This window comes from Miscanthus floridulus, chromosome 11, assembly GCF_019320115.1.
Source record: "Miscanthus floridulus cultivar M001 chromosome 11, ASM1932011v1, whole genome shotgun sequence".
NCBI classification, from domain to species: Eukaryota; Viridiplantae; Streptophyta; class Magnoliopsida; order Poales; family Poaceae; genus Miscanthus; species Miscanthus floridulus.
Genome location: NC_089590.1, coordinates 78,499,028 through 78,526,796, shown reverse-complemented (window position 1 = coordinate 78,526,796; position 27,769 = coordinate 78,499,028). Strand labels below are relative to the sequence as shown.

At 51.3% G+C, this 27,769-nt stretch overlaps 2 protein-coding genes across 3 annotated transcripts; one reads left to right on the top strand and one right to left on the bottom strand.

The window, feature by feature from the left end:
- Positions 1–1,520: 1,520 nt before the first annotated feature.
- Positions 1,521–4,346, top strand: LOC136491299 (subtilisin-like protease SBT1.3). Its single transcript, XM_066487568.1, has one exon. The coding sequence runs from the start codon at positions 1,859–1,861 to the stop codon at positions 4,190–4,192; it is 2,334 nt and encodes a 777-aa protein (XP_066343665.1). The 5' UTR covers positions 1,521–1,858; the 3' UTR covers positions 4,193–4,346.
- On the bottom strand, positions 4,300–9,127 carry LOC136491301 (copper chaperone for superoxide dismutase, chloroplastic-like). 2 transcript variants are annotated; one of them, XM_066487570.1, is made up of 6 exons: positions 8,685–9,127; positions 8,565–8,591; positions 6,910–6,982; positions 6,685–6,819; positions 6,048–6,268; positions 4,300–4,659 (listed from the first exon to the last, which is right to left on the bottom strand). In XM_066487570.1, the coding sequence occupies exons 1-6, from the start codon at positions 8,913–8,915 to the stop codon at positions 4,423–4,425; spliced, it is 924 nt and encodes a 307-aa protein (XP_066343667.1). In that variant the 5' UTR covers positions 8,916–9,127; the 3' UTR covers positions 4,300–4,422. The 2 variants fall into 2 exon arrangements, with proteins under 2 accessions (XP_066343667.1, XP_066343666.1); XM_066487569.1 differs by having other exon boundaries at positions 8,565–8,594; positions 8,685–9,125.
- Positions 9,128–27,769: the final 18,642 nt, after the last annotated feature.

Here is a 27,769-nt window from a genome sequence, read left to right as displayed (position 1 = left end):
TGGGAAATTTTGCTCAGGGGCACTGAAGAAAGGCTTTATTTGCTGCTGGACACCGCCAACTCGTGTATTTGCTGAGTACCATTATGAATCGCTGTTTTTTTTTGCCAGAAGACACCGTGGCCATTATTTTAATCTTTTCTATCGTTTGGGAGAGAGAACAGGCAGTGGATGGACAAAGTTGCCCCTAGCTCGTGTATTTGCTGAGAACAAGCAGTGGTCTGGCCGCACTCCATCCTCCCGTGCCATCCTCTCCAGCGCCCTGCCTGCGCGCATGCCGCGATGGCCATGTTTAGCACGACTGCGTCCGGGGCCACCCCGCCCTTGAACATGGTCCGCGACGGCCGTGGTCCGCAGACAGCCATGGAAGCCGAGGAGCAGAAGGCGAAGTCCGCCTCGACGCCAAGCTCATGGCCATCGGCAACATCCTGCTGGTGACCGAGAGAGAGACGTTTACCGCTGTGCGTGCTGGCGCTGCTGGTGGAGGTGTCGACAGTGACCTCGGCGGCGGCGGCGACCGGCATGTCCCGACAGGCCAGAAGCGGATACAGCGGCCGGTGGCGACCGCAGTGTTGTCGTCGGCGCCCTTGGGTTCTGCGGCGGCTGCGGTGGCACCAGCCCCAACGCTCCCGTTGCTCCTCCCCGGAGCTCTCTCCACCCGTCGAACTGGCCCAGCTCCGGCCGCCATGAACTTGGTGCCGAGCTCTCCTGTTCCTGCTCCCCGGCGTCTCGCACGAGGAGAATCTCGCGGATCCCAGCAGCCGGCGACGCCGCCGCCGAGCTGTGTGCGGAGATCGACGAGCTCGACAATGGCGGCGGCGGCGGCGAGTGTGGGCGCTGGAGCGGGATGGAGGCCATGGGTAGTGGCAAGGCGACAACATCGCACACACGCAGAGCTCTCGCGGTCTTTACAGAGGCAGAGGCCTGCGGGGAGGGCTCGGCCAGGGCGGCCATGGAAGGAATGGTGGCCGGAGATTTCGCAAGAAGAAAAAAATGAAGGGGGAAGAAGGAAGGTGAGGCGGAGTGAGGGCGCGGACATGGCGGGGCGTGCTGATCTCTGTCGGGTTCGAGAGATAGGGCGCGCGGTGGGCTGGGATGCCGGCTCGATGCCGTCTCGCCGTGGACGGAAAGGGAGGTGGCGTCAGCTTGAGGAGGAAGAAGGTTCCGGAGTCGCTGACTGCTTGGCCCATCGCGCAGAGAGAGAAAGAAGGGGATGGATGCCTTTGACCGACACAGTCTGGTTCAACTAAGGGCATCGAGCGTCATTTTCAAAATTTTCTCTCTCCAAAATGATAGAAAAGAGTAAAATAATGACTGCGGTGTCTTCTGCCAAATAAACCGTGATTCATAATGGTACTGAGCCAATAAGCAAGTTGACGGTGTCCGACAGCAAATAACGCCATTCTTCAGTGTCCGTGAGCAAAATCTCCCTTTTTTCTTTGCTCGAATCTAACCTTGCAGCTTGCAGGCAGGAGAAGCAGCAGAACACAGGTCCATGGCCACTTAAAAATATCTCCAGGAAGGCAAGTAATGGCGGAATGTCATGAGCGCACCAAACAACGGCTCTCGCAATTTACAGCCCCACCGCACAACCGAGTGAATGAATTCACTTTAAATGAGGACACCGGCAACCACCACCTTCCCGACTGGCGCCTGCTCTTCACTCCCCATTCCCCTGCTTGGCTTCCCTCCACACACACCGGACACCGCAGCTCACTCGACTCCACTCGAGGCATGCAGTGCAAGCTAGCTAGGACACTGCTCGAGCAGCAGCAGCGTACATAAAAGGCACAGCAGCTGGCTTCTCCACCTTGCTGTCCTGAAGCTTCTCACCATCCATCTCAGCCTCGACTCGGCCTCCATGGATTTTCGCAGCGTCAGATGGAGGAAGGCTCTGCCGCTGTGCCTAGCTCTTGTGGCTCTGCAAGCATGCCTCCCTGCTCGCGCGGCGGCTCCGAAGACATACATCGTCCAGATGGCCGCGTCTGAGATGCCGAGCTCGTTCGATTTCCACCACGAATGGTACGCATCCACTGTGAAAACCGTGAGCTCTGTGCAGCTGGAAGGAGACGCGGGCGACCCGTACGCGAGGATCGTCTACAACTACGAGACGGCGTTCCATGGCTTCGCGGCGAAGCTGGACGAGGACGAGGCCGAGCGGATGGCTGAGGCTGACGGCGTGGTGACCGTGCTCCCGGAGACGGTCTTGCGGCTGCACACCACCAGGAGCCCGGACTTCCTGGGCATCAGCCCGGAGATCAGCAACAGCATATGGTCCGCCGGCCTGGCCGACCACGACGTCGTCGTCGGCGTGCTCGACACCGGCATCTGGCCCGAGAGCCCCAGCTTTAGCGACAAGGGCCTCGGCCCTGTGCCGGCCAAGTGGAAGGGCCTGTGCCAGACCGGCCGTGGCTTCACCATAGCCAACTGCAACCGCAAGATCATCGGCGCGCGCATCTTCTACAACGGCTACGAGGCCTCCTCGGGCCCCATCAACGAGACGGCAGAGCTCAAGTCTCCGCGGGACCAGGACGGCCACGGCACGCACACCGCGGCCACCGCCGCGGGCGCGCCCGTGCCGGACGCCAGCCTCTTCGGCTACGCCAGCGGCGTCGCCCGTGGCATGGCGCCCCGCGCCCGCGTCGCGGCGTACAAGGTGTGCTGGGCGGGGGGCTGCTTCAGCTCCGACATCCTGGCGGCCGTCGACCGCGCCGTGGCGGACGGCGTCGACGTGCTCTCCATCTCCCTAGGCGGCGGCTCGTCCCCCTACTTCCGCGATAGCCTGGCCATCGCGTCGTTCGGTGCCATGCAGATGGGTGTGTTCGTCGCCTGCTCAGGCGGCAACGCCGGCCCGGACCCCATAAGCCTCACCAACCTGTCGCCGTGGATAACCACGGTGGGCGCGAGCACCATGGACCGGGACTTCCCGGCCACGGTGACGCTCGGCAACGGCGCAAACATCACCGGCGTTTCACTCTACAAAGGCCGGCAAAATCTTTCATCCAAAGAGCAGTATCCGCTGGTCTACATGGGCGGCAACTCGAGCATCCCTGACCCCAGGTCCCTGTGCCTGGAGGGGACACTCCAGCCCCACGAAGTCGCTGGAAAGATTGTGATTTGCGACCGCGGCATTAGTCCTCGGGTGCAGAAGGGTCAGGTTGTCAAGAACGCCGGTGGCATGGGCATGATACTCGCCAACACACCGGCAAACGGCGAGGAGCTTGTCGCCGACAGCCACCTCCTGCCTGCGGTGGCCGTTGGGCAGTCTGAAGGCATTGCCACCAAGAAGTACAGCAAAACCGCCCCAAAACCAACCGCAACGCTCAGCTTCGACGGGACGAAGCTCGGGATCCGCCCATCGCCAGTCGTCGCCGCGTTCTCGTCCCGGGGGCCGAACTTCCTGACCCTGGAGATCCTCAAGCCGGATGTCATCGCGCCCGGCGTGAACATCTTGGCGGCATGGAGCGGCGACGCCAGCCCGTCGAGCTTGTCCAGCGACCGCCGGCGGGTCGGGTTCAACATCCTGTCGGGGACGTCCATGTCGTGCCCGCACGTCGCCGGCGTGGCTGCGCTGATCAAGGCAAGCCACCCGGACTGGAGCCCCGCGAAGATCAAGTCCGCGCTGATGACCACCGCGTACGTCCACGACAACACGTACCGGTCGCTGAAGGACGCGGCCACCGGCAAGGCGTCCACGCCGTTCGATCACGGAGCTGGGCACATACACCCGCTGCGCGCTCTCAACCCTGGCCTGGTCTACGAAATCGGCCAGGACGACTACCTCGAGTTCCTCTGCGTGGAGAACCTGACGCCGTTGCAGCTCAGGTCATTCACCAAGAACTCGAGCAAGACATGCAAGCACACCTTCAGCTCGCCGGGTGACTTGAATTATCCGGCCATCTCCGCGGTCTTCGCGGAGCAGCCATCTGCTGCGCTGACGGTGCGTCGCACCGTGACGAACGTCGGTCCGCCATCTTCGACTTACCATGTCAAGGTTACAGAGTTCAAAGGCGCAGACATTGTCGTCGAACCAAGCACCCTGCATTTCACAAGCTCGAATCAGAAGCTGACCTACAAGGTGACGATGACAACCAAGGCTACCCAGAAGACACCGGAGTTCGGAGCGCTGTCCTGGAGCGACGGCGTCCACATCGTCCGGAGCCCCCTCGTCCTCATATGGCTGCCACCAATGTGAGCTTCCACCGTGTTTGCTTGGATGGTATCTATAGCTTATAAGCCAGCTGATGTTGTTTTGTTGTGAGAGAAAAACATTGTATCATGGCTGATACGATCAAGCGGGCGTTTATTCCTCAATGTATCCATGCTTATTATTCCAAATGTTCAGTTGCCAGTTTGATTGTTTCTACATTAATGTGTGTACAACATACTGAAGCAAATAGTATGGAAAATTCGCTGGTATCAGGTTTAGCTTGATTCCCAAATGGTGACACCATCACAAGTGCAGAGCTTCTTGTAGTTCTCTCCTACACCGGCACTTCTTGCAATCACGGCTGCAGCAATGCCAGGGTCTGATCTGTCCTCGGTTGCATACAGAGCAATAGAGCGGCCGATCAAGTCAACGACTCTCAGTTTCTCCTTCGGTCCTGAGAAATGGGCTTCCCCGTTCTCTCCAGCTTCTAGTGTTCCCAGGTCACCAAGCGACTGTTTCAGAGAGGGTATAAATATTAGTTCCCAATTTTGATTTGAAAAGGTTATATTTTCGCTGTTGAAACTTGAAACTGGTATTCCTTCAAAATGAAATTGATTTCTCAAAGCAGCAGTTTACTTGAATACAATAATGTTAAGCTCAGGGTTCAAAAGGTTGTGCTTTGCATGTTGAAACTATGTTCTCTCAGTTACGACACCATTTTATTTCTCAAGACTGATCACTCAGCTAAATACAACACATTTATTTCTCTGAAAACCTTTATAAAACATAATAAAAACATTTACAACATATAACCAGCCAATGCATAAGGAACTGTTCCCTTATCTTTCCCAAAGATGTGCACTTGTAAAAAGTAGGCTATACTAATCTAATGTAACAGGCTAAAGAGATTCAAACGGTAAAAGATGGCCCACCGCCCACCCGACCAGGCCCACCGGTGGGTGAACTACAGCTGCTCAATTCCAAATCTGCTATGTTCTGACAACACATGTGATGCAGCATTTGCAGGAACCATTTGGTTTGGTGGATTTGGTCATGGTATTTAAGGCACAATGAATGCTTTATAAATGTAGATCGGTAGATCACGGGGCAACTGCAGAGGAACATGAAAACAGTTCGCTTGGTAGTATACGATCGTGGATTATAGGTTAGAATAGTATTTTTCTCTCACACCAAACCAGCCAGCAGTACTTCTGGCTTATAATCCACGATCGTTTCAGCCGAAACGAACAGGCTTATCATGGGATAATAAGAACCTATTTGATAAAGGTCTAATTACTAGCTAGCTAAAAATTAGCCTATATTAGCCCTAGCACATCAAAACAGAAGGGCTAATAGGTGGGCTAATTGTTCAGTCAAGCCTTCAACTAGTTAATTTGCTTAAGTCTATATTAATCTAGTTATATGCTTGGAACATGCTTCAAAGCTCAAGCCATTCATGCAAAGCTAACATATTTAATTTGGCAGAACTTTGCTTTTTGCATTTTTTTTTTGCTAGAATGAGCAGTGTCTCTTGGTCTCAAGGGACTGTAAATGAACCGATTTTGTGTGAGATGTAGGCATACAGTACCAGGTCACTATACCAGGTTACCAACTGTGACTTGCTATGACATGCACTGGATGCAATGCAACTCAGCAAGTAATATGGGTGCAAAGAAGTCTAAAGATAAACCGTCCGCTCTGAAGTTGCTTGTCTTTGAAAGTCTGAAACTGTAATTTTATTATATCATAAAAGATGAAATGATTCTGAAGCTAGATTATCTCATCCTACAGAAATAAAAAACAACATAAGAGAATCCCAAAGCCTCTCCAATTGCCAACATGTTGTCATTTGTAATTATTTATGACCGTGTTCTGATGATTTCAAGTGTTAGAATATTACCTTATCGGATACATGATCTGGCGGATTATATACATTGCCAGTGCTTTCTGCACCTCTTGTCAAATCTCCAAACTGATTTATTGACCATCCATGTTTACCAGGTGATAGACCACTAAACGTGGCTTCAACTCTAGCCAACTCCATGTTTACTTGGGCCAAACGAACAACACCAAATACAACTGGCCCTTTAAACTCAGCTACAGCAGCGGAAACTAAGAAATCTGCAATGTTAGGGGGCATAGAATTAGTCCTAATATACAAACTATGCAGCATCTTAGCAAAATAGAACAGGCAAGCAATCGGAAGGTGGTCTTCACAGTATCTGCCAATTAAAACTGATGCTCCATCATACAATTAAATGAGCTCAATAAGACCTGGTGCAACTTATGAGCATTTCAAAGACAAATGGAGATTAGAGTAGCATTGGATCTCTCTATATGAAAAGGACACATACACAAGAGACAATTAAAGCCCAATGCTACAAATGTCTACATGTCATAAGAAATAGCCAACATCACACTTCACTAACTGATGGTTGCTAAACCTATCATAATGAATTTTGATAACAAATGCCAGCAAATACCAAGCTATTCTGAATGAATTTTGATAACAAATTCTGAATAACATTAACACAAACCATTTGGGTTCCCTTGGCCAATTAGTCGTGCATCTCGACCTGTTTGATGAAGGGCATCTAACATTGTCTTCACTGGAAGAGACCCAAGAACCCTAACAACTTGGTTAGACAAGTCCACCTCAATGTTTTTTATTCCTGTAGTAAAAGGCAGAATGGTTGAAACATAAAGTACTATGCTTAGAGTTTCATAAAGTCAATAGAGAATTAAATAATATGGCCCTATACCTTCAAGAGTTTGCAGCTTGTTTTTCACAGCTGTTACGCATCCCTCACATTTCATGTCCACCATGAATTCCGTCTTCAGATCATATCAAGCACAAGATTATTAAATAACTCTTTTCATTGAGACATAAAAAAAATTCTAGAGATAATGCACAAGGAATCATGAAGTGAACCACCGGGTGATGTTTCTATCAACAGTGTGCAACGAAGCACAAGGCAAATAGTCTAGCCAGAAAGACTAAAGATTGCCTAATTCATATATATATATATATATATATATATATATATATATATATATATATATATATATATATATATATATATATATATATATATATATATATATATATATATATATATATATATATGGAGAGTATATTCAGTAGCCAGCTACAAAATAAGTTATTCTGTAGCCACCTCCATTTACGATAATTTTATATACTAATTTACGATAATGTCAATACATATTTACGACAGTTGGGTTACTATAACACATGGCGATATTTACCATAACGTTATAGTAAACCACTTAGTAAGGAGTTACTATAATCTCATAAATTAACATAGTAATTATCGTAACTCAAAGTGGCTACAAAATAAGTTATTCTATAGCCAGCTGCAGAGTAGTAGTTCTATATATATATATATATATATATATATATATATATATTAAAAAAGAAGATGAATATATTGCCTTGCCTTTCTAGAATGTATTTCAAGTTAATTCTACAGTACATTAGAACTCAATATTACTTATGGAGTTCACCAAGCACCCACATGCCAAGAAATTCCCCACCTACCTTGAACATATAAAATTCTTTTCAGAATGGAACAATCACCAATATGTCTTTTAGTTATTGGTGCTAAGTAACATCCCTTTATCAATATGACAGAGGAAGCCAGGCAATTTGGAGCTAATACCTCATACCGTTCGAATGGTATATCACCAAGAAAGCCATAAGTGTTTGGATGACTGTACCTACCATCCGACTTCCATACTCAAATTTTTGTCACCTCCCTTCTATGCAAGTCATATACAACTACTTATCCGTTTTAACTATCCTAATTAATATAGTTCATACTAAAACTGATTGCCCCTCTCAAAGGAACAATCTGAAGATCAGATAGTGGTTCCTCACAGACCTCCCATATCCACAATTTACTTAATCCCTTGTAGCTATCTTCTGGCAACAGGGAGGAATCAAATCAAAGGATAGATTCATTACTGCTGCTCTTGATAAATCAAATATCTTGATGCGGCATGAATACAAACATCACCGATGCAACTCCTCTTTCTTCTAAATAGCTAAATGAGATGATAGGACAACACTAAGCCGCTAACGCCCACTAGTGGATTACCAGCTTTACAAATTGGAAAACATCCACTAACTGCAGAAAAGAAGAAACAATCTAGCCAGATAATTTACAGCAACAAACAAATTGAACATATCACCACACTCGGACCAAGATCTCAAGCTATTTAAACCTAGATACAGAATTGATGTATTCGATTTTCCACCTCTCACCCACCAATACAATCCAGTCTCTAGTCCTTCAGAACTAAAATTCAGGTTACCGCAATCACCTCCCAGCGCAAGTAGCAGCTCATCGTGAAAAACAAAAGACTCTAGGCCTCTACTAAAGTCAGAAGCACCTACCGTGAGCTCCGGAAGCGCCGAGTCCTGCTGCTGCAACACACCAAAACACCACACACAAGGTTAGAAAAGCCGCACAGCTCTCAGGTGACTACTGGCGGTGACGCCGGTGAGCGGCCAAACCTTATCGGGCGCCGAGAGATCGGCCGCGGCCGCGCCGGCGGTGGCCATCGGGGGCACGGCGTTGGGAGCGCGCCCGGAGGTCGAGGAGGAGGCGGCGGAGAGGAAGGAGGCAGGCAGAGGGAAGCGGAGCTTCGAGGAGGAGAGGGCGGAGGAGGAAGAGAGAGCGTAGGCTGCGGCAGCTGCTGCGGGCACAGCGGAAGCGGCAGCGAAGGCCCGGAGGAAACCCACCATTCTGCTCTGCGCTGTGCCGCGCCCCCTAGCTTTTGTAGGCTCTTCGGGTCTCTTCTGCTCCCCACGGCGGTGTGGGGGGCTGGTTGGATGGGAATCGGCTTGGTTGACTAGTGATGCTGCAAGTTTTTTTTTGGTTCTGAACTTGAACTTGGATGCTGTTTCCAGATTTCGTTTCAGGGTTCAGAACCGCAGGTTGCCATTGCCATCGACCTCTCGTGCGGCCTCGAGATTTCGAGAAACATCAGGGACTCAGCCTGGTTTCCATCAGGGTTAATTGAATTCATGCCATTATAATTTTTACGGGAGAAACGCTATTACTATTTGTCTATTTTGAAGCATGTCATTATAATTCTTCGTTTACCACAAAAATGACACTGAATACGTGTGGATGCAGTCTGGACTCAGCTGCAGCGTATACGAAGACGTATACTTTATCTCCCTGTCACTAATACGTAGGCCCCACCTATCATCATCTTCTTCCTCTCATCTCTCTCTCCTGATGGGCGCATCGAAGGGGTGTGGGCGAGAGCTGCCATTGGCAGTGTGCTCGACGTGAGGAGTGGAGGGAAGGGGGCGACTAGAGGAGGCGACTGCTGCTCGCTCGCGTGGCCGCGTGGTCTCGGCGGCTGCTGCACGCGTGGTCATGGCGGGCCGGAGCTTCTCCGCCTCGAGCCCCGGCGTGGCCATGGCGGGCGGAGCTGCTGCGCGGCCATGGTGGGTGGAGCTTGCACGCAGCTATGGTGGGACGAAGCTCCCGCGCCTCGAGCTCTGCTGGCGCCACCAGGAATGGGCAAGTAGCAGCAGCTCGTGGAGCCCCATGACGACTTGACGAGGCGGAGCTTCTTCTCGCGGTGGCCGGAGCTAGAGGCGGGCGCGCCATCATCCCCGTCCGCGGAGCCGACGCTCCGGCGGTTGGAGCTTCGCCCCTAGGGCTGCTGCTACTACTGCTGCTCTAGGCGGAGGAGCTCTGGCCCGCCAGCTCCGCCTGCCGTGGCCGCGTGGGAGCTCCGTCCGCCATGGCAGCGCGGGAGCTCGAGGCGGAGGAGCTTCGGCCAGCTATGGCTGCGCGTGTTGCTGCTGCTCGGCCGTGTGCTGCTGCTGCTGCTCGCTGTGGCCGTGGCCGCGTCGGGATGGAGAGAGAGGAGGAAGAAGAAGATGACATGTGGGGCCCGCGTGTCAGTGACAGGGGTGATAAAGTATACGTCTTCGTATACGCCTGCAGTTGGGCCCAGACTGTGTCCATATGTATTCAGTGGCATTTTTGTGAGAAACGAAGAATTATAATAACATGCTTTAAAACGTTTCTCCGAACATCGAAAATTATAATAGCATGAATCCCATTAACCTTTCCATTATGGCCGTTTTTTACCGCAGATTGCTGGAGCAGGCGCCCATGTGATCTAGCGTTGCATCGCTGGCCTGCATCAGCCCAAATATTCCAAGGCCTGGCCCATATAATCATTTAGGCTCACCATGGAATTTGTTAGGTTGGTCTTAATTGTTTTTTTTTTGTTTCTTACATATCTCCTACCAAATATTTTCAGGCCAGGCCCATATAATAGAATCACTTGGCTCACCATGGAATCTGTTAGGTTGGTCTTAGCTTTTTTTGTTTTGTTTTTACATATCTCTTAGTAGTATATTCATGGCGCTAAAAATGCCCATATATTTCATGCAACAACAGGTTCAAATTTGCGGTAGTTTCACCAGGGTTGGCTATGCCCTGCGGCCTTATAAAGGGGCTCGAGGGAAGCAGACCGTCCAGGCGAAAGAGGCATGCACCGGGTGCAGTGATGAGGCCGTGGGGTCACTGTTGGCCAAACAAAAGAAGATGACAGTTGGGGCAGGGAGGGGCACTAGAGTCGTGGGGATGGTCGGGCAGCGGAGGTAGCGGAAGCAAACTTGGCGGTGTGGTTGACGCTAGGAATGGGAGGCGGCTGCAATAGGAGGGGAGCGGAAAGAAGAAGCAGACGTTGCTCCTTTTTAAACCCTGGAGCCCGTGGATCAACTAACATGTTGCATTTCTCGGAGTAAAATACGTTCACGGCCTTTGAACTTGCAGCATGTGTCATCTAGCGTCTTATTCACTTGCTTATAAATCGTATTTTTTAGTCAACAAATATTATTTTTTTTATAATAAATCAGCCAATAGTACTTTCAGCCATAGATATCTAGACTTCTAGAATGCACACCTAATAACAGAAGTTCAGCCCATGCTGCGTCAAGGATCCAAATGGATTTTAGCCAGACCCACTTGCCGATGTGACAGTACACAATACTCGTCGTCATCGTGCCCTGCCTCATTCATGTACCATGCGCTCATGAGCTCACCGGGATCGGCCACACCCCCGCTCGTAGCTAGCCAGGTCCCAACGCACCGTGTGCGCGCCATTGGGGCTGGTCTTGTTCATCTCGCGACCATGCACCTGAACTGACAGCCCAATTTTTTATAATTTAGCCTTTTTTTTAAAAAAAAATTACGTTCGACCCTCTGGGAGACGTAAACTCATCTTTGGACCCTGGGGATCGGCACCAGGACTCATGGCGCCGAGGTAACACGTCTCGACGCCATAGATCTTGGCTCCGAGGTGCCTCGCCATGCACAGCAGGGCATCCTAGGTGGCGTTGACGTGGTCGGTACCTTAACACCAGAATACATGGCGCCGAGCTCGGCGCTACAGATCTTGGCGCCGAGCATGGATTAACCGCGTGTGGCCGCAACTCTCTCTCTCTCTCTTGCGCGCGCTCTGTCTCTTCCTCTCACCGCCGCCGCCAACCAGCGCCGCCATCGCCCGCGCCTCCTCCGCCGGCTGTCGCCCGCTCCACCGCAGCAGGCCACCGCCCGCCGTCCACCCCGCGCCGGTCACCTCCCTCGCTCCCCCATCCACTCCCTCAGCCGCCCTCGTCGCTCGAGAGACTCCTCCACGCGCACCAGCGGCGAGGGCGGCCCCTGCTTCTCCCCGACGTCCCCGTCGGCCGACGGGCCACTGGCGGCCGAGTCTGGCGGCGCCCCCACGCAACCCCCACCGGCCCCCACCGGCTCCCAGTGATGCCACCAGCCTGCCGTCCAGCCCTAGTGACGCCACCGCCCACCGTCCACTCCATCTCAGGTATTATTTTTCTTTAGTTTTTTTAATTGAGTTAGTTTAGATAATGTAGTTATTTATTTTATATAGTTTTGTAGTTTGGTAAAGCTTTTTAGTTATTTAGTGATTTAGTGATGTAATTTAGTTAGCTAATTTAGGTAGATATTTATTTAGCTAATTTAGATAGATAGTTAGATAGTTAGGTAATTTAGTTATATAGGTAGTACTTGTAGTAGATGTAGTTAGATAGATAGGTGGTTTAGATTAGATACTTATTTATTTAGGTAGAGAGTCAGAAACTTTTATATGTATGTAATTTAGTTATACCCATATTAGTTAAACCCGTAATAACTTTGGTGTTCTACATACCAACTAGATGGACAACGTAGTCACCCTGTATCATGGAGGAAGTGTGGAGGAAGATGAGTTTGGGAATGTCAGTTTTGTTGGAATGCAAAGGGTGCCAGTGATATTCGATGATCGGCCATTGTTTTCTGAGTTATTTGGTAGGGCTCATGATGAGCTTAAATGCAATTCAAATGAAGATGCCATCTTAGTTGAGGGGGTACTTCACCATGGCAGGTCAGGGGCAATTTTGAGGCGATTGGTCTCAATTGCATCAGAGGCTCAATGGGACAAATATGTCAAAACTATCATGAAGAATGAGTTTTAATGTTTGGATTTGGTTGTGCGGAAGTTGTTCAATGATCCCACCCCTCATGGGGATCCACCCCGTAATGTTCATTCACCCCCTCATGGGTTGTTGCCAGCACCAAAGAATCCGGCACCCTCTGAGCCCCTGTTACCCAACCGTGATGTGGATGCGGAAGATGCGGTTGTGGTGCCCGATGCTCAATCCGCCCCGAATGAGGTTGGTGTATGTCCTGGAGTCCGTGTAGAATGTAGGATTGATGATGTTGTAGGTGCCCCTCAGAAGATCCCTTTGACCCAGAATCATCCTTGTAAGTGATTTAGTAACACTTTGGCTTTCCTTATTCTTTGTTCATTCCATTCCTTTGTCTCAGTGCTATCCATATTTGTGCTTTAAATGCAGGAGGTAATCCTAATAATGATGGTTGTGCTCCTATTCCTCCATCAACCAACATGAACCTAGGGTTTATGGCCTCTAACAGTGTAGATGTTGATATTGTGGATGATGAGGAGCCTTATGGCATAGCAAGGGTCGTTGATTCTGATGATGACCACCCTAGTTGCAGCTTTGAGCAAACAAGAAATAGAGCTCATCAGACGCTTGTGTCCTAATCATGATCCACTGGTTCATGAATGCAGCGACCTTAGTCATTCTCAACATGCTTATGGAGAAGGAAGAGATGATGAGCTTCTAGAGGCTCCTGAGGCCGATGACAGTGTGGAAATTCAGAAGGGCGTAGGTCTTCAAGGACTTGCCTACCTTAAGAAGGTGGCTACAGGAATATTCTATGAGACGTAAGAGACCATTCAAGGTGAGGCACTCCTATGTGGAGCGCCGTTACATGGTGGTGTGCGAGATGACAGATTACAATTGGAGGGTCTGTGCTCGCAAATAGAAGGCCACAGGAAAATTCAAGATCACCAAAATTGTAGGTCCACACACTTGTGCCTAGACAGATCTAAAACAGAAGCATAGATAGTTGACCTCTACCCTCATTGCCTAGAAAGTTATACACAACTTTGAAGGGTCAGCCTAACTTGAAGGTCAGGACAATTATGGAGATGACTACGGAGATATTTAAGTATGACATAAAGTATGGGAAAGCATGGAGGGCAAAGCAATAGGCCTAGAAGATATATGGGGACTAGAAGGAGGGGTACGAGCAGTTGCCTACAATGTTCAATGCAATGAAAGCAGCAAATCTAGGCATGCATTACGTGTATATCCCGAAGTTGAATGAATGGAAGGATGGGAGGCAGATATTCTTTCATGCATTCTGGTGCTTTTCCTAGTGCGTCAAGGCCTTTAGGCACCATCGTCCAATGTTATCCATTGATGGTACTTTTCTGCTTGGCAAGTACATGGGCACACTTTTGGTAGCCATTTCATGTGGCGCATACAACGCATTTGTTCCTTTGGCTTTCGCTTTGGTGGAGAGGGAGAACAAAGATAGCTGGGGATGGTTCTTGCGGCTTGTTAGGATCCATATTGTTGGCCCTCATAGGGAGGTAGGTGTCATATTTGATAGACACCAGGGCATACTCAGTGCCGTATAGGAGCAGATTTCAGGGTATGCACCTTTGCACCACCGTTGGTGCACTCGACACCTTGCCGAGAATTTACTTCAGAAGGATGGTACGAAGGACAACTTTCCTCTATTCGAGGAGGTTGCTCGCATGCTTGAGGTGCCATTCTTTGAGGAGAAGTTGGAGCATCTAAAAACGGTAACAAACGCAGAAGGTAGGCAGTGGCTGAGAGGATTGATGAGAGAACCTAAGAAATGGACAAGAGCCTACGACGATGGTGGATGGAGGTACGAGTTTTAGACTAGCAATATGGCGGAGTCATTTAATAGTGTACTCAAGGGTATACGTGCCATGCCCATCAATGCCATTGTATCATTCACCTTTTATAGGCTAGTTGCATGGTGTCGGTGCAGAATGTGACCAACTAGTGAATATTTGTAGTTTTGCTATACGTTGTGATCAGGGGTGGCCTAGCACTCAATGACATAGGATTTATACTGGTTTGGGCAATGTGCCCTACGTCCAATCAGGGGCCGGTCGGTGACTTTATTCCTGAACCCTAGGTGCTCAAAGTTTGTAGTGGGGTTATAAATGAGAAGGAGAAAGATGGGGTGAACAAGAGGTCTGGTCAGCTCCGACTGAAAGGGCCGAGAGTGATAGGAACTTCGCTATGAGCTAGGTGTTCAAGCGTGTGCTTGCGGTCAGGAACTTGGTGGTTCTATGGTTGTGAGCTATTGATCTAAGGAACTCTAGCCTACTGGAATCGGTCTTCGATCATTCGGTCCCCTCTGTTGGAGGGAGTCTATCCCCTTTTATAGATCAAGGGGATGGCTTTACAGGTGAGAGGGAGAGGGTACGGATGTTTTTAAGCCTTGTTGCCCACGCTGACGAGGATTGGATAGTGGTAGGCCCCCACAACGCTGTTGATGTCACTGTAGAATGTCAGGTGCACGTGGGAGATGGCGTTGTCTTCTTCAGGAAGGGTTGACGTCAGTACCTGCAAAAAATTGTTTGATGCCTAGAGGTATGTGAGGAGCCTCGCTATATTCACCCGGTACGATAAATCCTGGTGCCCATACCGCATCGATGTCTAGGGACACGAGGGGGGTTTTACCGTATGAGAGTTTTAGCGGCCCCTACAATACTGTAGTGGGAGACGTCGGCGCCTACAATACTGTTTGTGTCAGGGTGGCTGTAGAGTGTTGTTCCATGCAGGGTATGGTCCCTGGTATAGTGGTTTTGACTTGTGAGCCTTGCCTTGCCTTTCTCCGCATGCCTTCGGGTTCCTTCTGAGCAGGTGTCCCTGGTCGGATGGCTCCAGTCGGCTCTGAGTGCGCCGGTCAGAGAAGAGCGGTGAGTAGGGTTCCTATGAGCCCCGGTCGGAGGGACGTGGGGTCAGAGTCAGAAGTAGGGCTTAGGGCAAGCCTTCCGATTGGAGAGGCCATCTGGAGGCGGCTGAAGCCCGAGTTGAGGGCTTTGGTCGGAGAGGTGGGCCGAAGTAGCTGATGAGCGGGTGTTGCTCTTCTTGGGCCTGGCCTTCCGGTCGATTGCTGGACCGTTCCTTTGCCCTATTGTTTTTAGACTCTTGGGTCGGGCCTTGGCGTAGAAGCCGGTCCCTGAGGGACCCTGGGTTTATGAACCCGACAGGAGCTTCGAGCCCCTAGGTGATTCGGATAGAATCATCTAGGAGATTTTTGTCTTGTTGGTGGGTGTGCATGAGCGCACCTACGGGTGTAGCCCCGAGCCCCTGGGCGATTCAGGTAGAACCATCTAGGGGTATTTGTTTTAGCGTGCGTGTGTGTGTATTTTTTGTTTGAGACGAAATTTAACCAAGGCGTCGTTGTGCAGCCGAGGCGTTTTTCAACTTTCTGATCCCGGCGTTGATGCGTGCCATGGATCGGGTGAGGGAGTTAGTTCGGTAGTTAGGGAGCTCTCTGATCCTGGTGTTGGTGTGCGCCATGGTTTTGAAATGGTTAGTTCAGGGGATGGATGTGACCGTGCCCGTGGGTCCTAGTGTCGTGGATCCCTGGCCTCGGCGCAGCCTGGACAACCAAGGTAGTTAGTTTAGTTAGTTTTCATGCGAGTTCGGAGTCATGGTCCCTTGATTTTTGGAGCGTACGTGAGTTCAGAGTCACGGTCCCAAGCCATAGCCGGATGTCGTAGATCCTGTCGACGCGAGTTTGGGGTCATGGTCCCTGGATTTCTTTGGAGTGCAGTTGGAAATGAAGCCGTTACGCGAGTTTAGAGTCACGGTCCCAAGCCATAGCCGGATGTCGTAGATCCTATCGACATGAGTTCAGAGTCGCGGTCCCGAAGTTTTTGGCATTTGAGCCCCAGGCCTTGTCGGGCCTTCGTGGGGGTCGGTGTGAGTTGTTTTTGTGTTACCCCATCTAGTTCCTCACAACCGGAGGGGCTGAGTTTCGTCGCTTGTCCCGATCGCTCGGGCTCGAAGACTAGCTCGGTGAGCTCGCTACCGGGTGTGATCGAGTGGAATCCGGGTCTGTCATTCATGACGGGGTCGGTATAGCCCTCTTGTGATATTCCACTACTCCTTTACCTATAGCCCGACAGATACCTAGGTCATTCTGAAGACCGACCCGGGTGGCCTAATGGCCTTCCCTCGACAGAGATTCTATGGGCTTGGCGAGAGGTTCAGGATCAAACGAGAAGGTTGAGATGACCCGATTTGCTAGACCGGGCGAAGGCCGCACGATGCTCATCTACGGTTTTCTCCCCTGGCTCTGTTGTTTGCTCATGTCGAATGAGGCAACCACCGCTTCATGACGCAACACGGAGCGTTCTAGTGCATTTCGCTGCACGTGCGATGCTTAGTTCCCGAGCCCCCGGGCGATTCTAGGCCTGAATCATTCAGGAGGCATGGGTGTATGGAATGAAGTGCATGTATGGATGTATGAAATGATTTATAAGGAAATAGAGTAGTTCGGTACTGCTTACCTTGATGGCTAATGCAACGGGGTTCGAAGGGCTTTAGTTGGAAATGTCCGACTGCACCTTGATGGCCTGGGTGACGAGGTTTTGGAATGCTTTGGTCGGAAATGCTCGATCAGAACCTTGACGACCTGAGTGACAGGGTTTGGAGAGCTTCAGTCAGAAATGTCCGACTGAGACCCGTGTTCGTTGTTCGTGATGGAGTCGGCATGGCCTATGGGGGGCACCCCTTCGCTTCCTTTCCTGTCATTCGGTGTCTATCCTTACCTATCATTTGGGTTCTTCTAGGTCTGGCCTGGGGAAGCAGGGAGCTGCCTACGTGCGGTTGCGCTTCGGTTCCTATGCCTGTTGTGTGGTAGTGGTTGATCGTGCGATAGTGGTGGGCCTTGGCTAGGCCACGTCCCTTCTGATCAGGAGTCATTCCGTCAGGCTGAGCGCGTCTCATCGGTCATGGCACGTCCTATCTGCATTAAATAAAAAAGAGAGAAATTCTTGCCCTGTCGTTTTGGCTTCCCTGATCGGCGCGTCCTTCCGTAACCACTGCTCCCTTTTCCTTAAGTAGGAGAGGGGAGAGGGTTTTCATTTTGTTCTTTTGCCTGTTCTTCATCTGCCTCCGCCTTTTCTCTTCCTTTTTGCCATGAGCGTTCCTGAGAGCCGCGGAGGTTTCTAGGAAGGGGAGAGAGAGCGGGGGAGAAGAGAGGAAGTCACCAAAATATTGGACTAGAGGTCATCCACCGTGAGGGCGTTGGTGTTGGAAGCTTTCGTCATGAAGGGGTTTATGCCATCGTAGGAGGTGGCGCACAAGAGGGTCCCTAGGAAGGAGGAGTTTCTGCAACCTCATCCGAACAAGGTGGTTTCTTTCCTTACCTTCCATGAGCATGGATTAGGATACCCCACGCACTGGTTCCTACGCAGGCTCCTCAACGAGTGGGGTCTGGAGCTACTACACCTCAATCCGACGGGGGTGCTGCACATCACTGGTTTCATCACCGTCTATGAGGCTTTCCTTGGGATGGAGCCGCACGTGGATCTCTTCCGGCTCTTCTTCTCTAGGAGTACTATGACGGCGGGGAATTCGGCCGAGACCGCACCGGTGGAAGGGTTCACCCTATAGAAGAAGCCGAGCGTGGGAGGTGTGTATCCTATGTACTCCCCATGCGACTCTAACCGGGGATGGCATGGGGAGTGGTTTTACATCTAGAATCTGGTGGAGGTGCCATTTTCGACGTTCACCGATGGGAGGCCGGCGAAGCAGAAAAGTTGGTCGTGGGGTTGCACCCGCACGGAGAGGCACAAGGTGGATGTCATCAAGGAGGAGCTGTGGAAGCTCGTAAGGCTCGGCCTCGATGGGGTGCGGGTGTTCCACACCCTCTTCCGCCGCCGGGTTGCACCGTTGGCAGAGAGGATGCATCCAATGTGGATGTACGGTGGCCGGTCGGACCCAGACCGTGTGTCATCGAAGGAGCTGCCGGACGACAAGGTCTGGAGTCGCCTTGGCCGGGTGCTGTAGCTGAGGCCTAGGGATAAGGTTGCGGGGAAACCCATACCGTTTAATGTCTCAATCATGTCTAACCTGGTATGATCCTTTATTTTGTTCATGTTTCTTCCTCTGCTTTTGCTGTTTCTTGATTCCAGGGCATCTGTTCTATAGGGGCTTGAAAGGTATAAGTCCTGACCACACCTTCCTAGGGGACCAGAGGGAAGGGCCCATCAAGCCACCCAGAAGGAGGCGGCAGACGCCCAAAAGAAGAAGAGAACCAGGGAGGTTCGGCGGAAGAAAGAGAAGAAGGAGGAGGTCACTCAGCACGTGAGGGCTAGGGAACATAGGAGCGATGTCGAGTCAGAACTCGCGTTGGATGATCCTACGGACTTGGATGACATGGTCTTCTCCGATGAGGAGGAGAGTTGGGAGGTCACCGTGACCTCAGCGGAGCATCGCGACCCTACGGCGGCGTCCACTGGCGAGGAGCAGGAGGCCATGTGGCATGTGGAGGTTCCTGCATCGAGGAAGCACGCTGCGAGTGTAGACATCATCGGTGAATGGATGGCGAAGCAGACGTGGTCACCGCACCCCTCGGTGGTGTCACCAGTTCCGTCGTCGCCTGTGGCGGACACGGTCTAGCGAGCTGGCAGTCCAAGGAGCGAACTGGCACTCGTGTGCTAGTGGGACCGGTGCAAATGCCTAGCTCGCAGCCAGAGGAGGCCCTGCCTATCGTGGGTGCGGTGGAGCAGTCCAGGCGGTCTAAGGAGAAGACTAGTGCCCGAGCGATGCATGACTTGTGGTCGAAGGATGCTCCGTTCGCTGCTCCGGTCGGGGAGTCCCGAGCCAGCGGTCGTAATGACCCATAGGCCGGGCAGGAGCCAGTCGGGACGACTTGCCCCCGTCCGAAGTGAGGGGGCATGGGTCACAACCTGGGAGTGGCCCTCGTCACATAGGTCCATTGCTGTCGGGGCCTGCCTTCGGGGTCATGCCGCTCACCTCCCGGTATGTTTCCCTTCGCTGTCCTTCAATCTTTTGCCGGTTGAGTCCTTTTGGAGTGTGACCCATCTGTAATTTCTATCAGCGACTAGGGGATGCTGGGGTTGAGCACCGCTTCGACCCCCATGTAGGAGACTTGGAGGCCTACCCTGTAGCGTTCCCTCCTAGGGGTGGTGCCCCCCGAGGCGGCTGCTGATAAGGCGGCGGCGGACGGTGTTGGTAGCGATCTCGGTGCTGATGGCGGGGGTTGCGTCTGAGGTAACCCTTGCGGCCCCTCCTCCGTCAGGTCATGGTGGAAGAGATGAGGGAGGGCGAGCTCCCTATCTCACTAGGTGGAGGGCCGCATGGACTTATCCTTATCGTCGGAGCCAAAGGCGCCGAAGGGAAGGGCGACTAGGGACAGAGTTGGGATGCCTCGGCAGGCGTTCCATGCGGATGAGGTGGTCGAGATCCCATCCGAATGACGAGGTGGACTGTCACTGAGTGGAGCCACCAGTGTTCACTGCGGGAGCTGGTGTGGCATCACCACAGGAGCTGGTAGCGTCACCACGGGAGCTGGCAGTGTTGCCGCGGGAGCTGGCAGTGGTCCAGTTGGAGGCTAGGGCCCTTCCGGTGGTTCGCCGGAGGGTGACCTAGAGTGGCCCTACCCTGAAGGACCCATCTAAAGGCGTGGTTCGTCCTCTGGATTCCCGGGAGCAGTCAGCTCTAGGACATTTTTGGGGGGCAAGGGCATGCTGCAGTGTCCGAGCTCACCAAGCTATCCGCGAAGCTTGAAAGCACCCAAAAACAGGCCCGATTCGCTCGGTAGTTGGTTGAGGGCGACCTGCAGCTCACCGCGGAGGTGAGTTTCTAGTACTTGTCCTCACCCTTTGAATCTTTCGTTGGTTGTCTTTAGCATGCTTGTTTTTTGTAGGATATAAGGAAGATGTCATCCCGCAAGTCTTCCTTTGGGTGGAACACGCTCGGATGGCTGAGCTCGAGCGTCGGGTAGAGTCTGCTCGCCATGAGTCCTAGTACCGGGTGGACGAGGCGGCTGCGGCGTGGGCGAAGGGACAACGTGCAGCGGAGCGAGCGACTACCGCCGAGCAAGGGCTAGAGGCGATGAAAGCCCACCAGGCGGAGCTGCAGGCATCCCTAGTGAGCACCGAGACGATGCTTCAAGAGGCCTTGGCGGCCCTTGAGCTAGAGCAAAGTGCTCTAGCATCGAAGCTAGTCACCTTAGAGTCGGCAAGGAAGTCCCTGGAGGCGGAGCAGAGGGCTTAGTCAGAGGTAGACCAGGAGGTGCTCGTGCTTTGAGGCCGGGTGATGGAGACGGAGGAGGTGAACACTCGGCTGGGGTGACTCAATAGGCGGAGGAGTTCTCTGGCCTTGAGAATTCTCATGCTGGTACATTCCCTTTCTTTTTTTCATTGTGTTGGTTTCTTTCTTCAGCCTATTCCTGAGCTTGTCGCCCCTCTCTCAGAGTTGGATGGAAAGGTAAAGACACTGGAGCGAGACCTAGAGACGACCAAGGCGACCCTCAGCCAGAATGCGGAGGAGCTGGCCAAGTCCCATGAAGAGCGACGTGCTCTTGAGGGAGACCTTGACCAAATTCGCAACGTTGCCTAGCTCGTCATCTTGGAAGTCTTCAGGTCGGTGCCAAGCACTAGTGCGCCTGCTGTCCAGCTGGCGGAGGTCCCGGACACGGTCAAGGACCTTGTTAGGAGCGGGCTATTTTATGGGGCGTCAGGGGTGTTGACCTCGGTGGTGATGTACCATCTGAATCTGGACTTCACCACTATCTGCGATGGGTATGCTGAAGGCCTAAGCATTGAGGACATCCAGTCAATCAGGGAGAGCATGCTGCCGCACGCGCGGTCGGTGTCGGAGCAAGTCTCCACCGAGTGGGTGATGGATGTTCGCCGTGAAGACATGGCCCGAAGCATGCGTGGGGAGGATGCCTCCGAACCTACAGATAGCACGGAGCCTAGTTTGGGGAGGAACGTTGCCTTGGCCCCAATCGAGCCGGACATCGTGCTGTCGGGGAGTGAGCAGCCTATGCCTTCGTCGGTCGCAACATCATCTGATGTCGCCGGGCCGGTTTAATACCTTGATAAATATAAGTAATTAGTAAACGTAAGAAGATTAAGTTCATGGGGGGGAACCCCTATGTAAAACGCTCGCGTGTGTTTTAATGACTGCAATCGGTTTTTGTTTTTGTGATGGAGTTGTTCCATTCAGGGAAGCTTGTTCCCTTTCGTTCCTTAGTTTTCTCTTAGCATAATTTTGGCCGGTCGTAACCGTAGGAAAAGTCAGGGTGCGATCAGTTGGAATGTTCTAAAGCAAAGTTACATAAGGTAAATCAAAGGAACGAACTACCCTCTTGTTTGGGTAGGAAGGAGTTTCTCCATATGAAAGTGAAAGAGTACTTAAAGTAAAAACAAAAACAGAGGGGTAGTAGAGCCCCCTAGTGGAGCCCCCGAGTGCCTCGAGCCGAAAAAGTGTTCGGGTCGGGGTGCTCTTATAGGAGCGATGGCTAAGTAAAGGTAAGACTGAAACTTAGGAAAAGAAGAAACGACATAGCTGTTCCAAGGTGCTCAGAGAGTGTCGTCGTTGTTGTCCTTCAGTTGGTAGGCGTCCAGTTAGATCACTTCATCCTTTAGTTGTCTGGATCCTTGCCCATTGTGCCCCCTTCTTCGGTTGCTGCTTCCTCGCCTTTTTCCTCCTTTGGCCTACCAGCTTACCTCGGTAGGCGCCTGAGGAGCTGGCAGTTCTTGTAGAGGTGTTTGATGGGGTAGTCGTGGTTGGTGCACGGGCTCTCCATGAGATCGTGGAAGTGGCCCGGAGGGTCTTGCTGGGGCTACGTGCCCGCATGATCGGCCGCGGTGACCGACGCGAAGTTAGCCAGTTGACGGCGATCCTTTCTATTCTTTTTCCCCTCTGTGTGGAGGGGCCCTTATCTTGATCCTAGCGCTTGGCCTTACCTTTGTCGTGGCCTCCGTTGAAGCGCAGTGGGAACGTCGCTTGCTGGAACGGTTGGACAAAGGTCCATGGTCCTAGGCAGTCAGGGCTGGGACTCCGGTCGACGCTGTGCGTGTCTTGGTTCGGCCCGAGCCGCGCATAGATAGGTGGTCAGCATGGGGCGGTCATCAAGTCAAGGTGAGGTGCCATTGCGGCTTCTTGTGCCACACTCTATGGTCGTTGCGGTGATAGGGTGTAGTGCCCCATCTGTTGTGTCCCTGTTCCCCAGACAGGGAGCGAGGTCACAAGCCAGCGTCGCGATACAGAGCACTCCACTTGTTGAGCGGCGGCGATCTCTAGCAGTGCCCGAAGGTTCTGGTGGATCGCCTATTTGCGAGGGTCGTTTGGCTCGGGCAGGTCGCGCAGAAGCATTACCGTAGCGGCAACGTTTTGACTGGCCCGAGCAAACTGTGGGGGATTAGTCCCCTGAACTGAGATGTTGCGCTGGGGTTGACGGGCATGACCCCAAGCGCCGTTCATCGGTCTATGCACATGGGGCACAGTGTGGTGCGCCGAGTGCGCTGGTGCAGTCAGTGGCTCATGCAGCCATCGTTGTCGTAGTTCCTTCCCGTGCTCATGTGTGAGTTCAGGGGGCTCCGCATGAGGGCCCGGAGGGCGTGAGTCCGCAAGAACTCCGCTTCCATCGGTGGGTGTCCCAGAGGGTCCTCCATGGTGCACTCCTAGGATGGACGGTGGCTAGGTGTCATGTCGTCGATGCTGGAGCCATCACTCTCGCCATCGTCATCCATGAGGTCGAAGAAACAGGTGGGAGCATAGCTCGCCATTCCCACGAATTCGGATGTGAGAGGGGGCGGTGCGAGCATCCTTCAGAGCCCCTAGGCGTATGCGTCCGTGGAAGACGTGAGGCCATAGGGGAACTGGCCGTATGGTGGTTGCATTAGGGACAACGAGGTTCCGCTGAGTAATCGGCGGAAGATAGAGAATAGTGAGTACATAACAGCGTGTATATTACTCACAATGGGGTTTGAGCAGAGAGTTTGCTTGGAATGAAGCGCAGATGCCGCGTCATCGAAGTTGCGCGTCCTAGAGTTGATGGAGGACGTCCCTCCGACGGGTGCTGGGTTGCGAGCCTCCTCATGGAGGTGTAGTACGCTGAGCCAGTCGGTGACGATGTTCAGGCTTCCGAAGAGGAAGGCCTAGGATGGCTCGAAGATGGGTGGAACCCACATCCCGGTGGGCGAGAGTGCGGGGAACTCCAATGAGCCAAAGCGAATCGTATCGCCCGAGCCCACCACGGTGGGGGTGGCAGAAGTATGGGCCATCTGATGACCAAAAAGGTGTTGAATGTACAGCGTCTTCCCCACGAATGGCGCCAACTATCGGTGCAGAATGTGACCAACTAGTGAATATTTGTAGTTTTGCTGTATGTTGTGATTGGAGGTGGCCTAGCACTCAATAATATAGGATTTATACTGGTTCGGGTAACGTGCCCTACGTCCAGTCGGGGTCGGTCGGTAACTTTATTCCTAAGCCCAGGTGCTTGAAGTTTGAAGTGGGGTTACAAACGAGAAGGAGAAAGATGGGGTGAACAAGAGGTCTAGTCGGCTCCGACCGGAAGGGCCGAGAGTGACATGAACTTCGCTATGAGCTAGGTGTTCAAGCATGTGCTTGTGGTTGGAACTTGGTGGTTCTGTGGTTGTAAGCTATCGATCTAAGGAACTCTAGCCTACTGGAATCGGTCTTTGATCATTCGGTCCCCTCTATTGGACGGAGTCCATCCCCTTTTATAGATGAAGGGGATGGCTTTACAGGTGAGAGGGGGAGGGTACGGATGTTTTTAAGCCGTGTTGCCCACGCTGACGAGGATCAGAAAGTGGTAGGCCCCCACAACGTTGTTGATGTCACTGTAGAATGTCAGGTGCACTTGGGAGATGGTGCTGTCTTCTTTAGGAAGGGTTGACGTCAGTACCTGCAAAAAACTATTTGATGCCTAGAGGTATGTGAGGAGCCTCGCTATATTCACTCGGTATGGTAAATACTGGTGCCCATGCTGCTATCGATGTCCAGGGACACGCGGGGGGGGGGGGTTACCGTATGGGAGTTTTAGCGGCCCCTACAATACTGTAGTGGGAGACATCGGTGCCTACAATACTATTTGTGTTAGGGTGGCTGCAGAGTGATGTTCCATGCAGGGTATGGTCCCTGGTATAGTGGTTTTGACTTGTGAGCCTTGCCTTGCCTTTCTCCGCACGCCTTCGGGTTCCTTCTGAGCGGGCGTCCCTAGTCGGATGGCTCCAGTCAGCTCTAAGTGCGCCGGTCGGAGAAGAGCGATGAGTAGGGTTCCTATGAGCCCTGGTCGGAGGGACGCAGGGTCAAAGTCGGAAGTAGGGCTCGGGGTAGGCCTTCCAATCAGAGAGGCCATCTAGAGGCAGCTGAAGCCCAAGTTGAGGGCTTCGGTCGGAGAGGTGGGCCGAAGTAGCTGATGAGCGGGTGTTGCTCTTCTTGGGCTTGGCCTTCCGGTCGGTTGCTAGACCGTTCCTTTGCCCTGTTATTTTTAGACTCTTGGGCCGAGACTTGGCGTAGAAGTCGGTCCCCGAGGGACCCTGGGTTTATGAACCCGACACATGGTTTAACGAGAGACACACTCAAGGAATGGCACTACAGAGTAATAATCAGAAATGGGCACCTAAACCTAAGAAGCATCTTGACAAGGCAAAGGAAAGGGCTGCCACACATGACGTCAATTGCTTTGACCACAGCACTGGCAAGTACCAGGTCACAGAAAGGGGTGGTACAACGTCCGATAGTGAGATCCAGCCATCAAGGAGTTATATTGTGGTACTTAGTAATTTCTCATGATGATGTGGAAAAACTAGGCAGTACCACTTTCCTTGTTCTCATTATGTTGCAGCATCGCAGCATCACAACTTTGCCTATGAGACCCAGATACCGTAGGAGTTCAGTGTTGACAGCCTTGTACAGACATGGTCTCCCCGTTTCGAGCCTTTCCTAGATGAGGGTCAGTGGCCACCTTACACTAGGCTAAAATACATTGCGTATCTAGGTACACGTTGGGACAAACATGGAACCCAAAAGAGGACGAGGCACAAGATGGTCATGGACCAGGTTTCTGGTAGAACAAGGTGAGAGAGAGCAACCCCCTTTCTTATTGACCCCGAGCAGAACCAATGTGGCAAATGTGGTAGACTTGGGCATAATTCACGTTCATTCCATTGGCCGCTTAGTCAAGTGAAAATAACTAATGTTTCACATGCATGTTTACTACTACCAAAAAGTTATTTATTTGTTCATATAAAACTAATCTATACTTTCTCATTATATTTTGTAGGATGGAGCCATTCCACCTGCTGGAGCCGTACTATGAGGAGAGCCATCGAGGACGACCCATCACGGAGGGGGAGGGAATGACTTTACTTCTGCTTGTTATTTTTCCTCTACACATGTACTTGTGTTCATGAATTAATCTAATAATTTCTATTCTTTGCAGAAACTATACCCTCTTCGTCCTCGAACCCACGATAAGTTCGAGGACAAGCAGTACGACGACAGGTACACTCCTCTCCTTGAGAGGGCTAGACTTGACGTTGTATCGTTCTAGGTTCGTCGTACACTCTAGGCACCGGTGCTCTTGGCCACAAGGGTAAGGGTAAGACTAGGAGGCAGTGATGATGACTTGTAGGTTAAGACTATGGTACCAACTTAGATTCGATGCCACAACTATTTGGGCTACATGGACTTTGCTTATTTTGCATGTGTGGAGATTTGGAAAGTATGTAGTTACTTTTCTATAACTATTTGGGACTGTATGGACATTATAGACTATTTGGACTATGCAGGGCATGTTATGTTGATTGTGATGTTCGATGTGGTTGTATTGTGCTCTTTGGACGATTAAATATTTGGATTATATAATGATGTCTCTGTTTGTAACCGTGGATGCTCCTAAAATAAGGGAAACTTTTGAGAATTTTTTTGTGAATCATTAATTATACTACACTGCTAAAAAGGCACAAATGTAGTACACAGATTAAATGTAAATTCATTAGAATGTGTATAGTCCAATCGTATCGTACAGATGCTTTACAGATGAATCTAGGCTTTTCAGTAACAGTGAACGAATCTAGGCTTTTCTAACAATGAAAATAGACTTTTCAGTTACAAGGACAAGTAGTATGATGACAACAACGATTTATCACTTCACTTATATAGTACACCTATAGCATCTAGGCTTTTCAGTAACAGCGAACGAATCTAGGGTTTTCAGACAATGAAAATAGACTTTTCAGTTACAAGGACGAGGAGTACGATGACAACAGCGATTTATCACTTCACTTACATAGTACACCTATAGGATGGTGTCTCTAGGGGTCGACCGACTCCTAGGGTTGCCCGCCCCCCTACAGGCTCGCCTTGGGCCCAACCTTGACCAGGTGCTTCTTATTGCCTCTCCAACGTCTGTGGCATGTGTATTCTGGAAGAATAGTACACCTATAGGAATGGCGGTTTGCTCAAGATAGGAAGGCATGCAAGGAAGCACAACTCCACTCTATCTCCACCACCCATCTTATTACTGTTTGATCTAAGGGCTAAGGTGAAGAGGCACACTGATCGCTAACATGGCACACTGAGAGGCCTCCATTCCTCCTCTCAACCTATAAATAACCCCTCACTCCCTCGCATTTACACACACAACAAGGAAGAAGAGCACTCCTCAGTATTTTCTTTCATTGTGGTACCAATGTCTGGAGGGTCATCTAGAGGGATAGGAAAGGGGAAGGGAACTACTATTATGTGGGAGGGTTCTCTTGGTTCTGATTTCTTTGAGGAAGCTCTTTATGAGAGGTTCTCAGTTGAGAGCAAAAGTGATTTCACCAAAGAGGCACCACTAAGAGGATACGATGAACGAAAAGAAGAGTGGTCAAAATGCATGCATGGTGAGGACTGCCTAGTGCAGATGTTCACCGAGGGAATAGATGGAGGTCGTCGTTTCTTCAAATGCCCACGAGCATGGGTAATTGCTATTACTATTTATTTCTTCAATATGTTCCTCTTCTATACAACTTACATGACATACTTATTGCAGTCTTCCTTGGCCAAAGAAAACTGTGGGTTCACTAGGTGGGTCGATCCTTGACCTATTTATCTGCATGTGGAGTACATCTACTACCTATAGGACCATA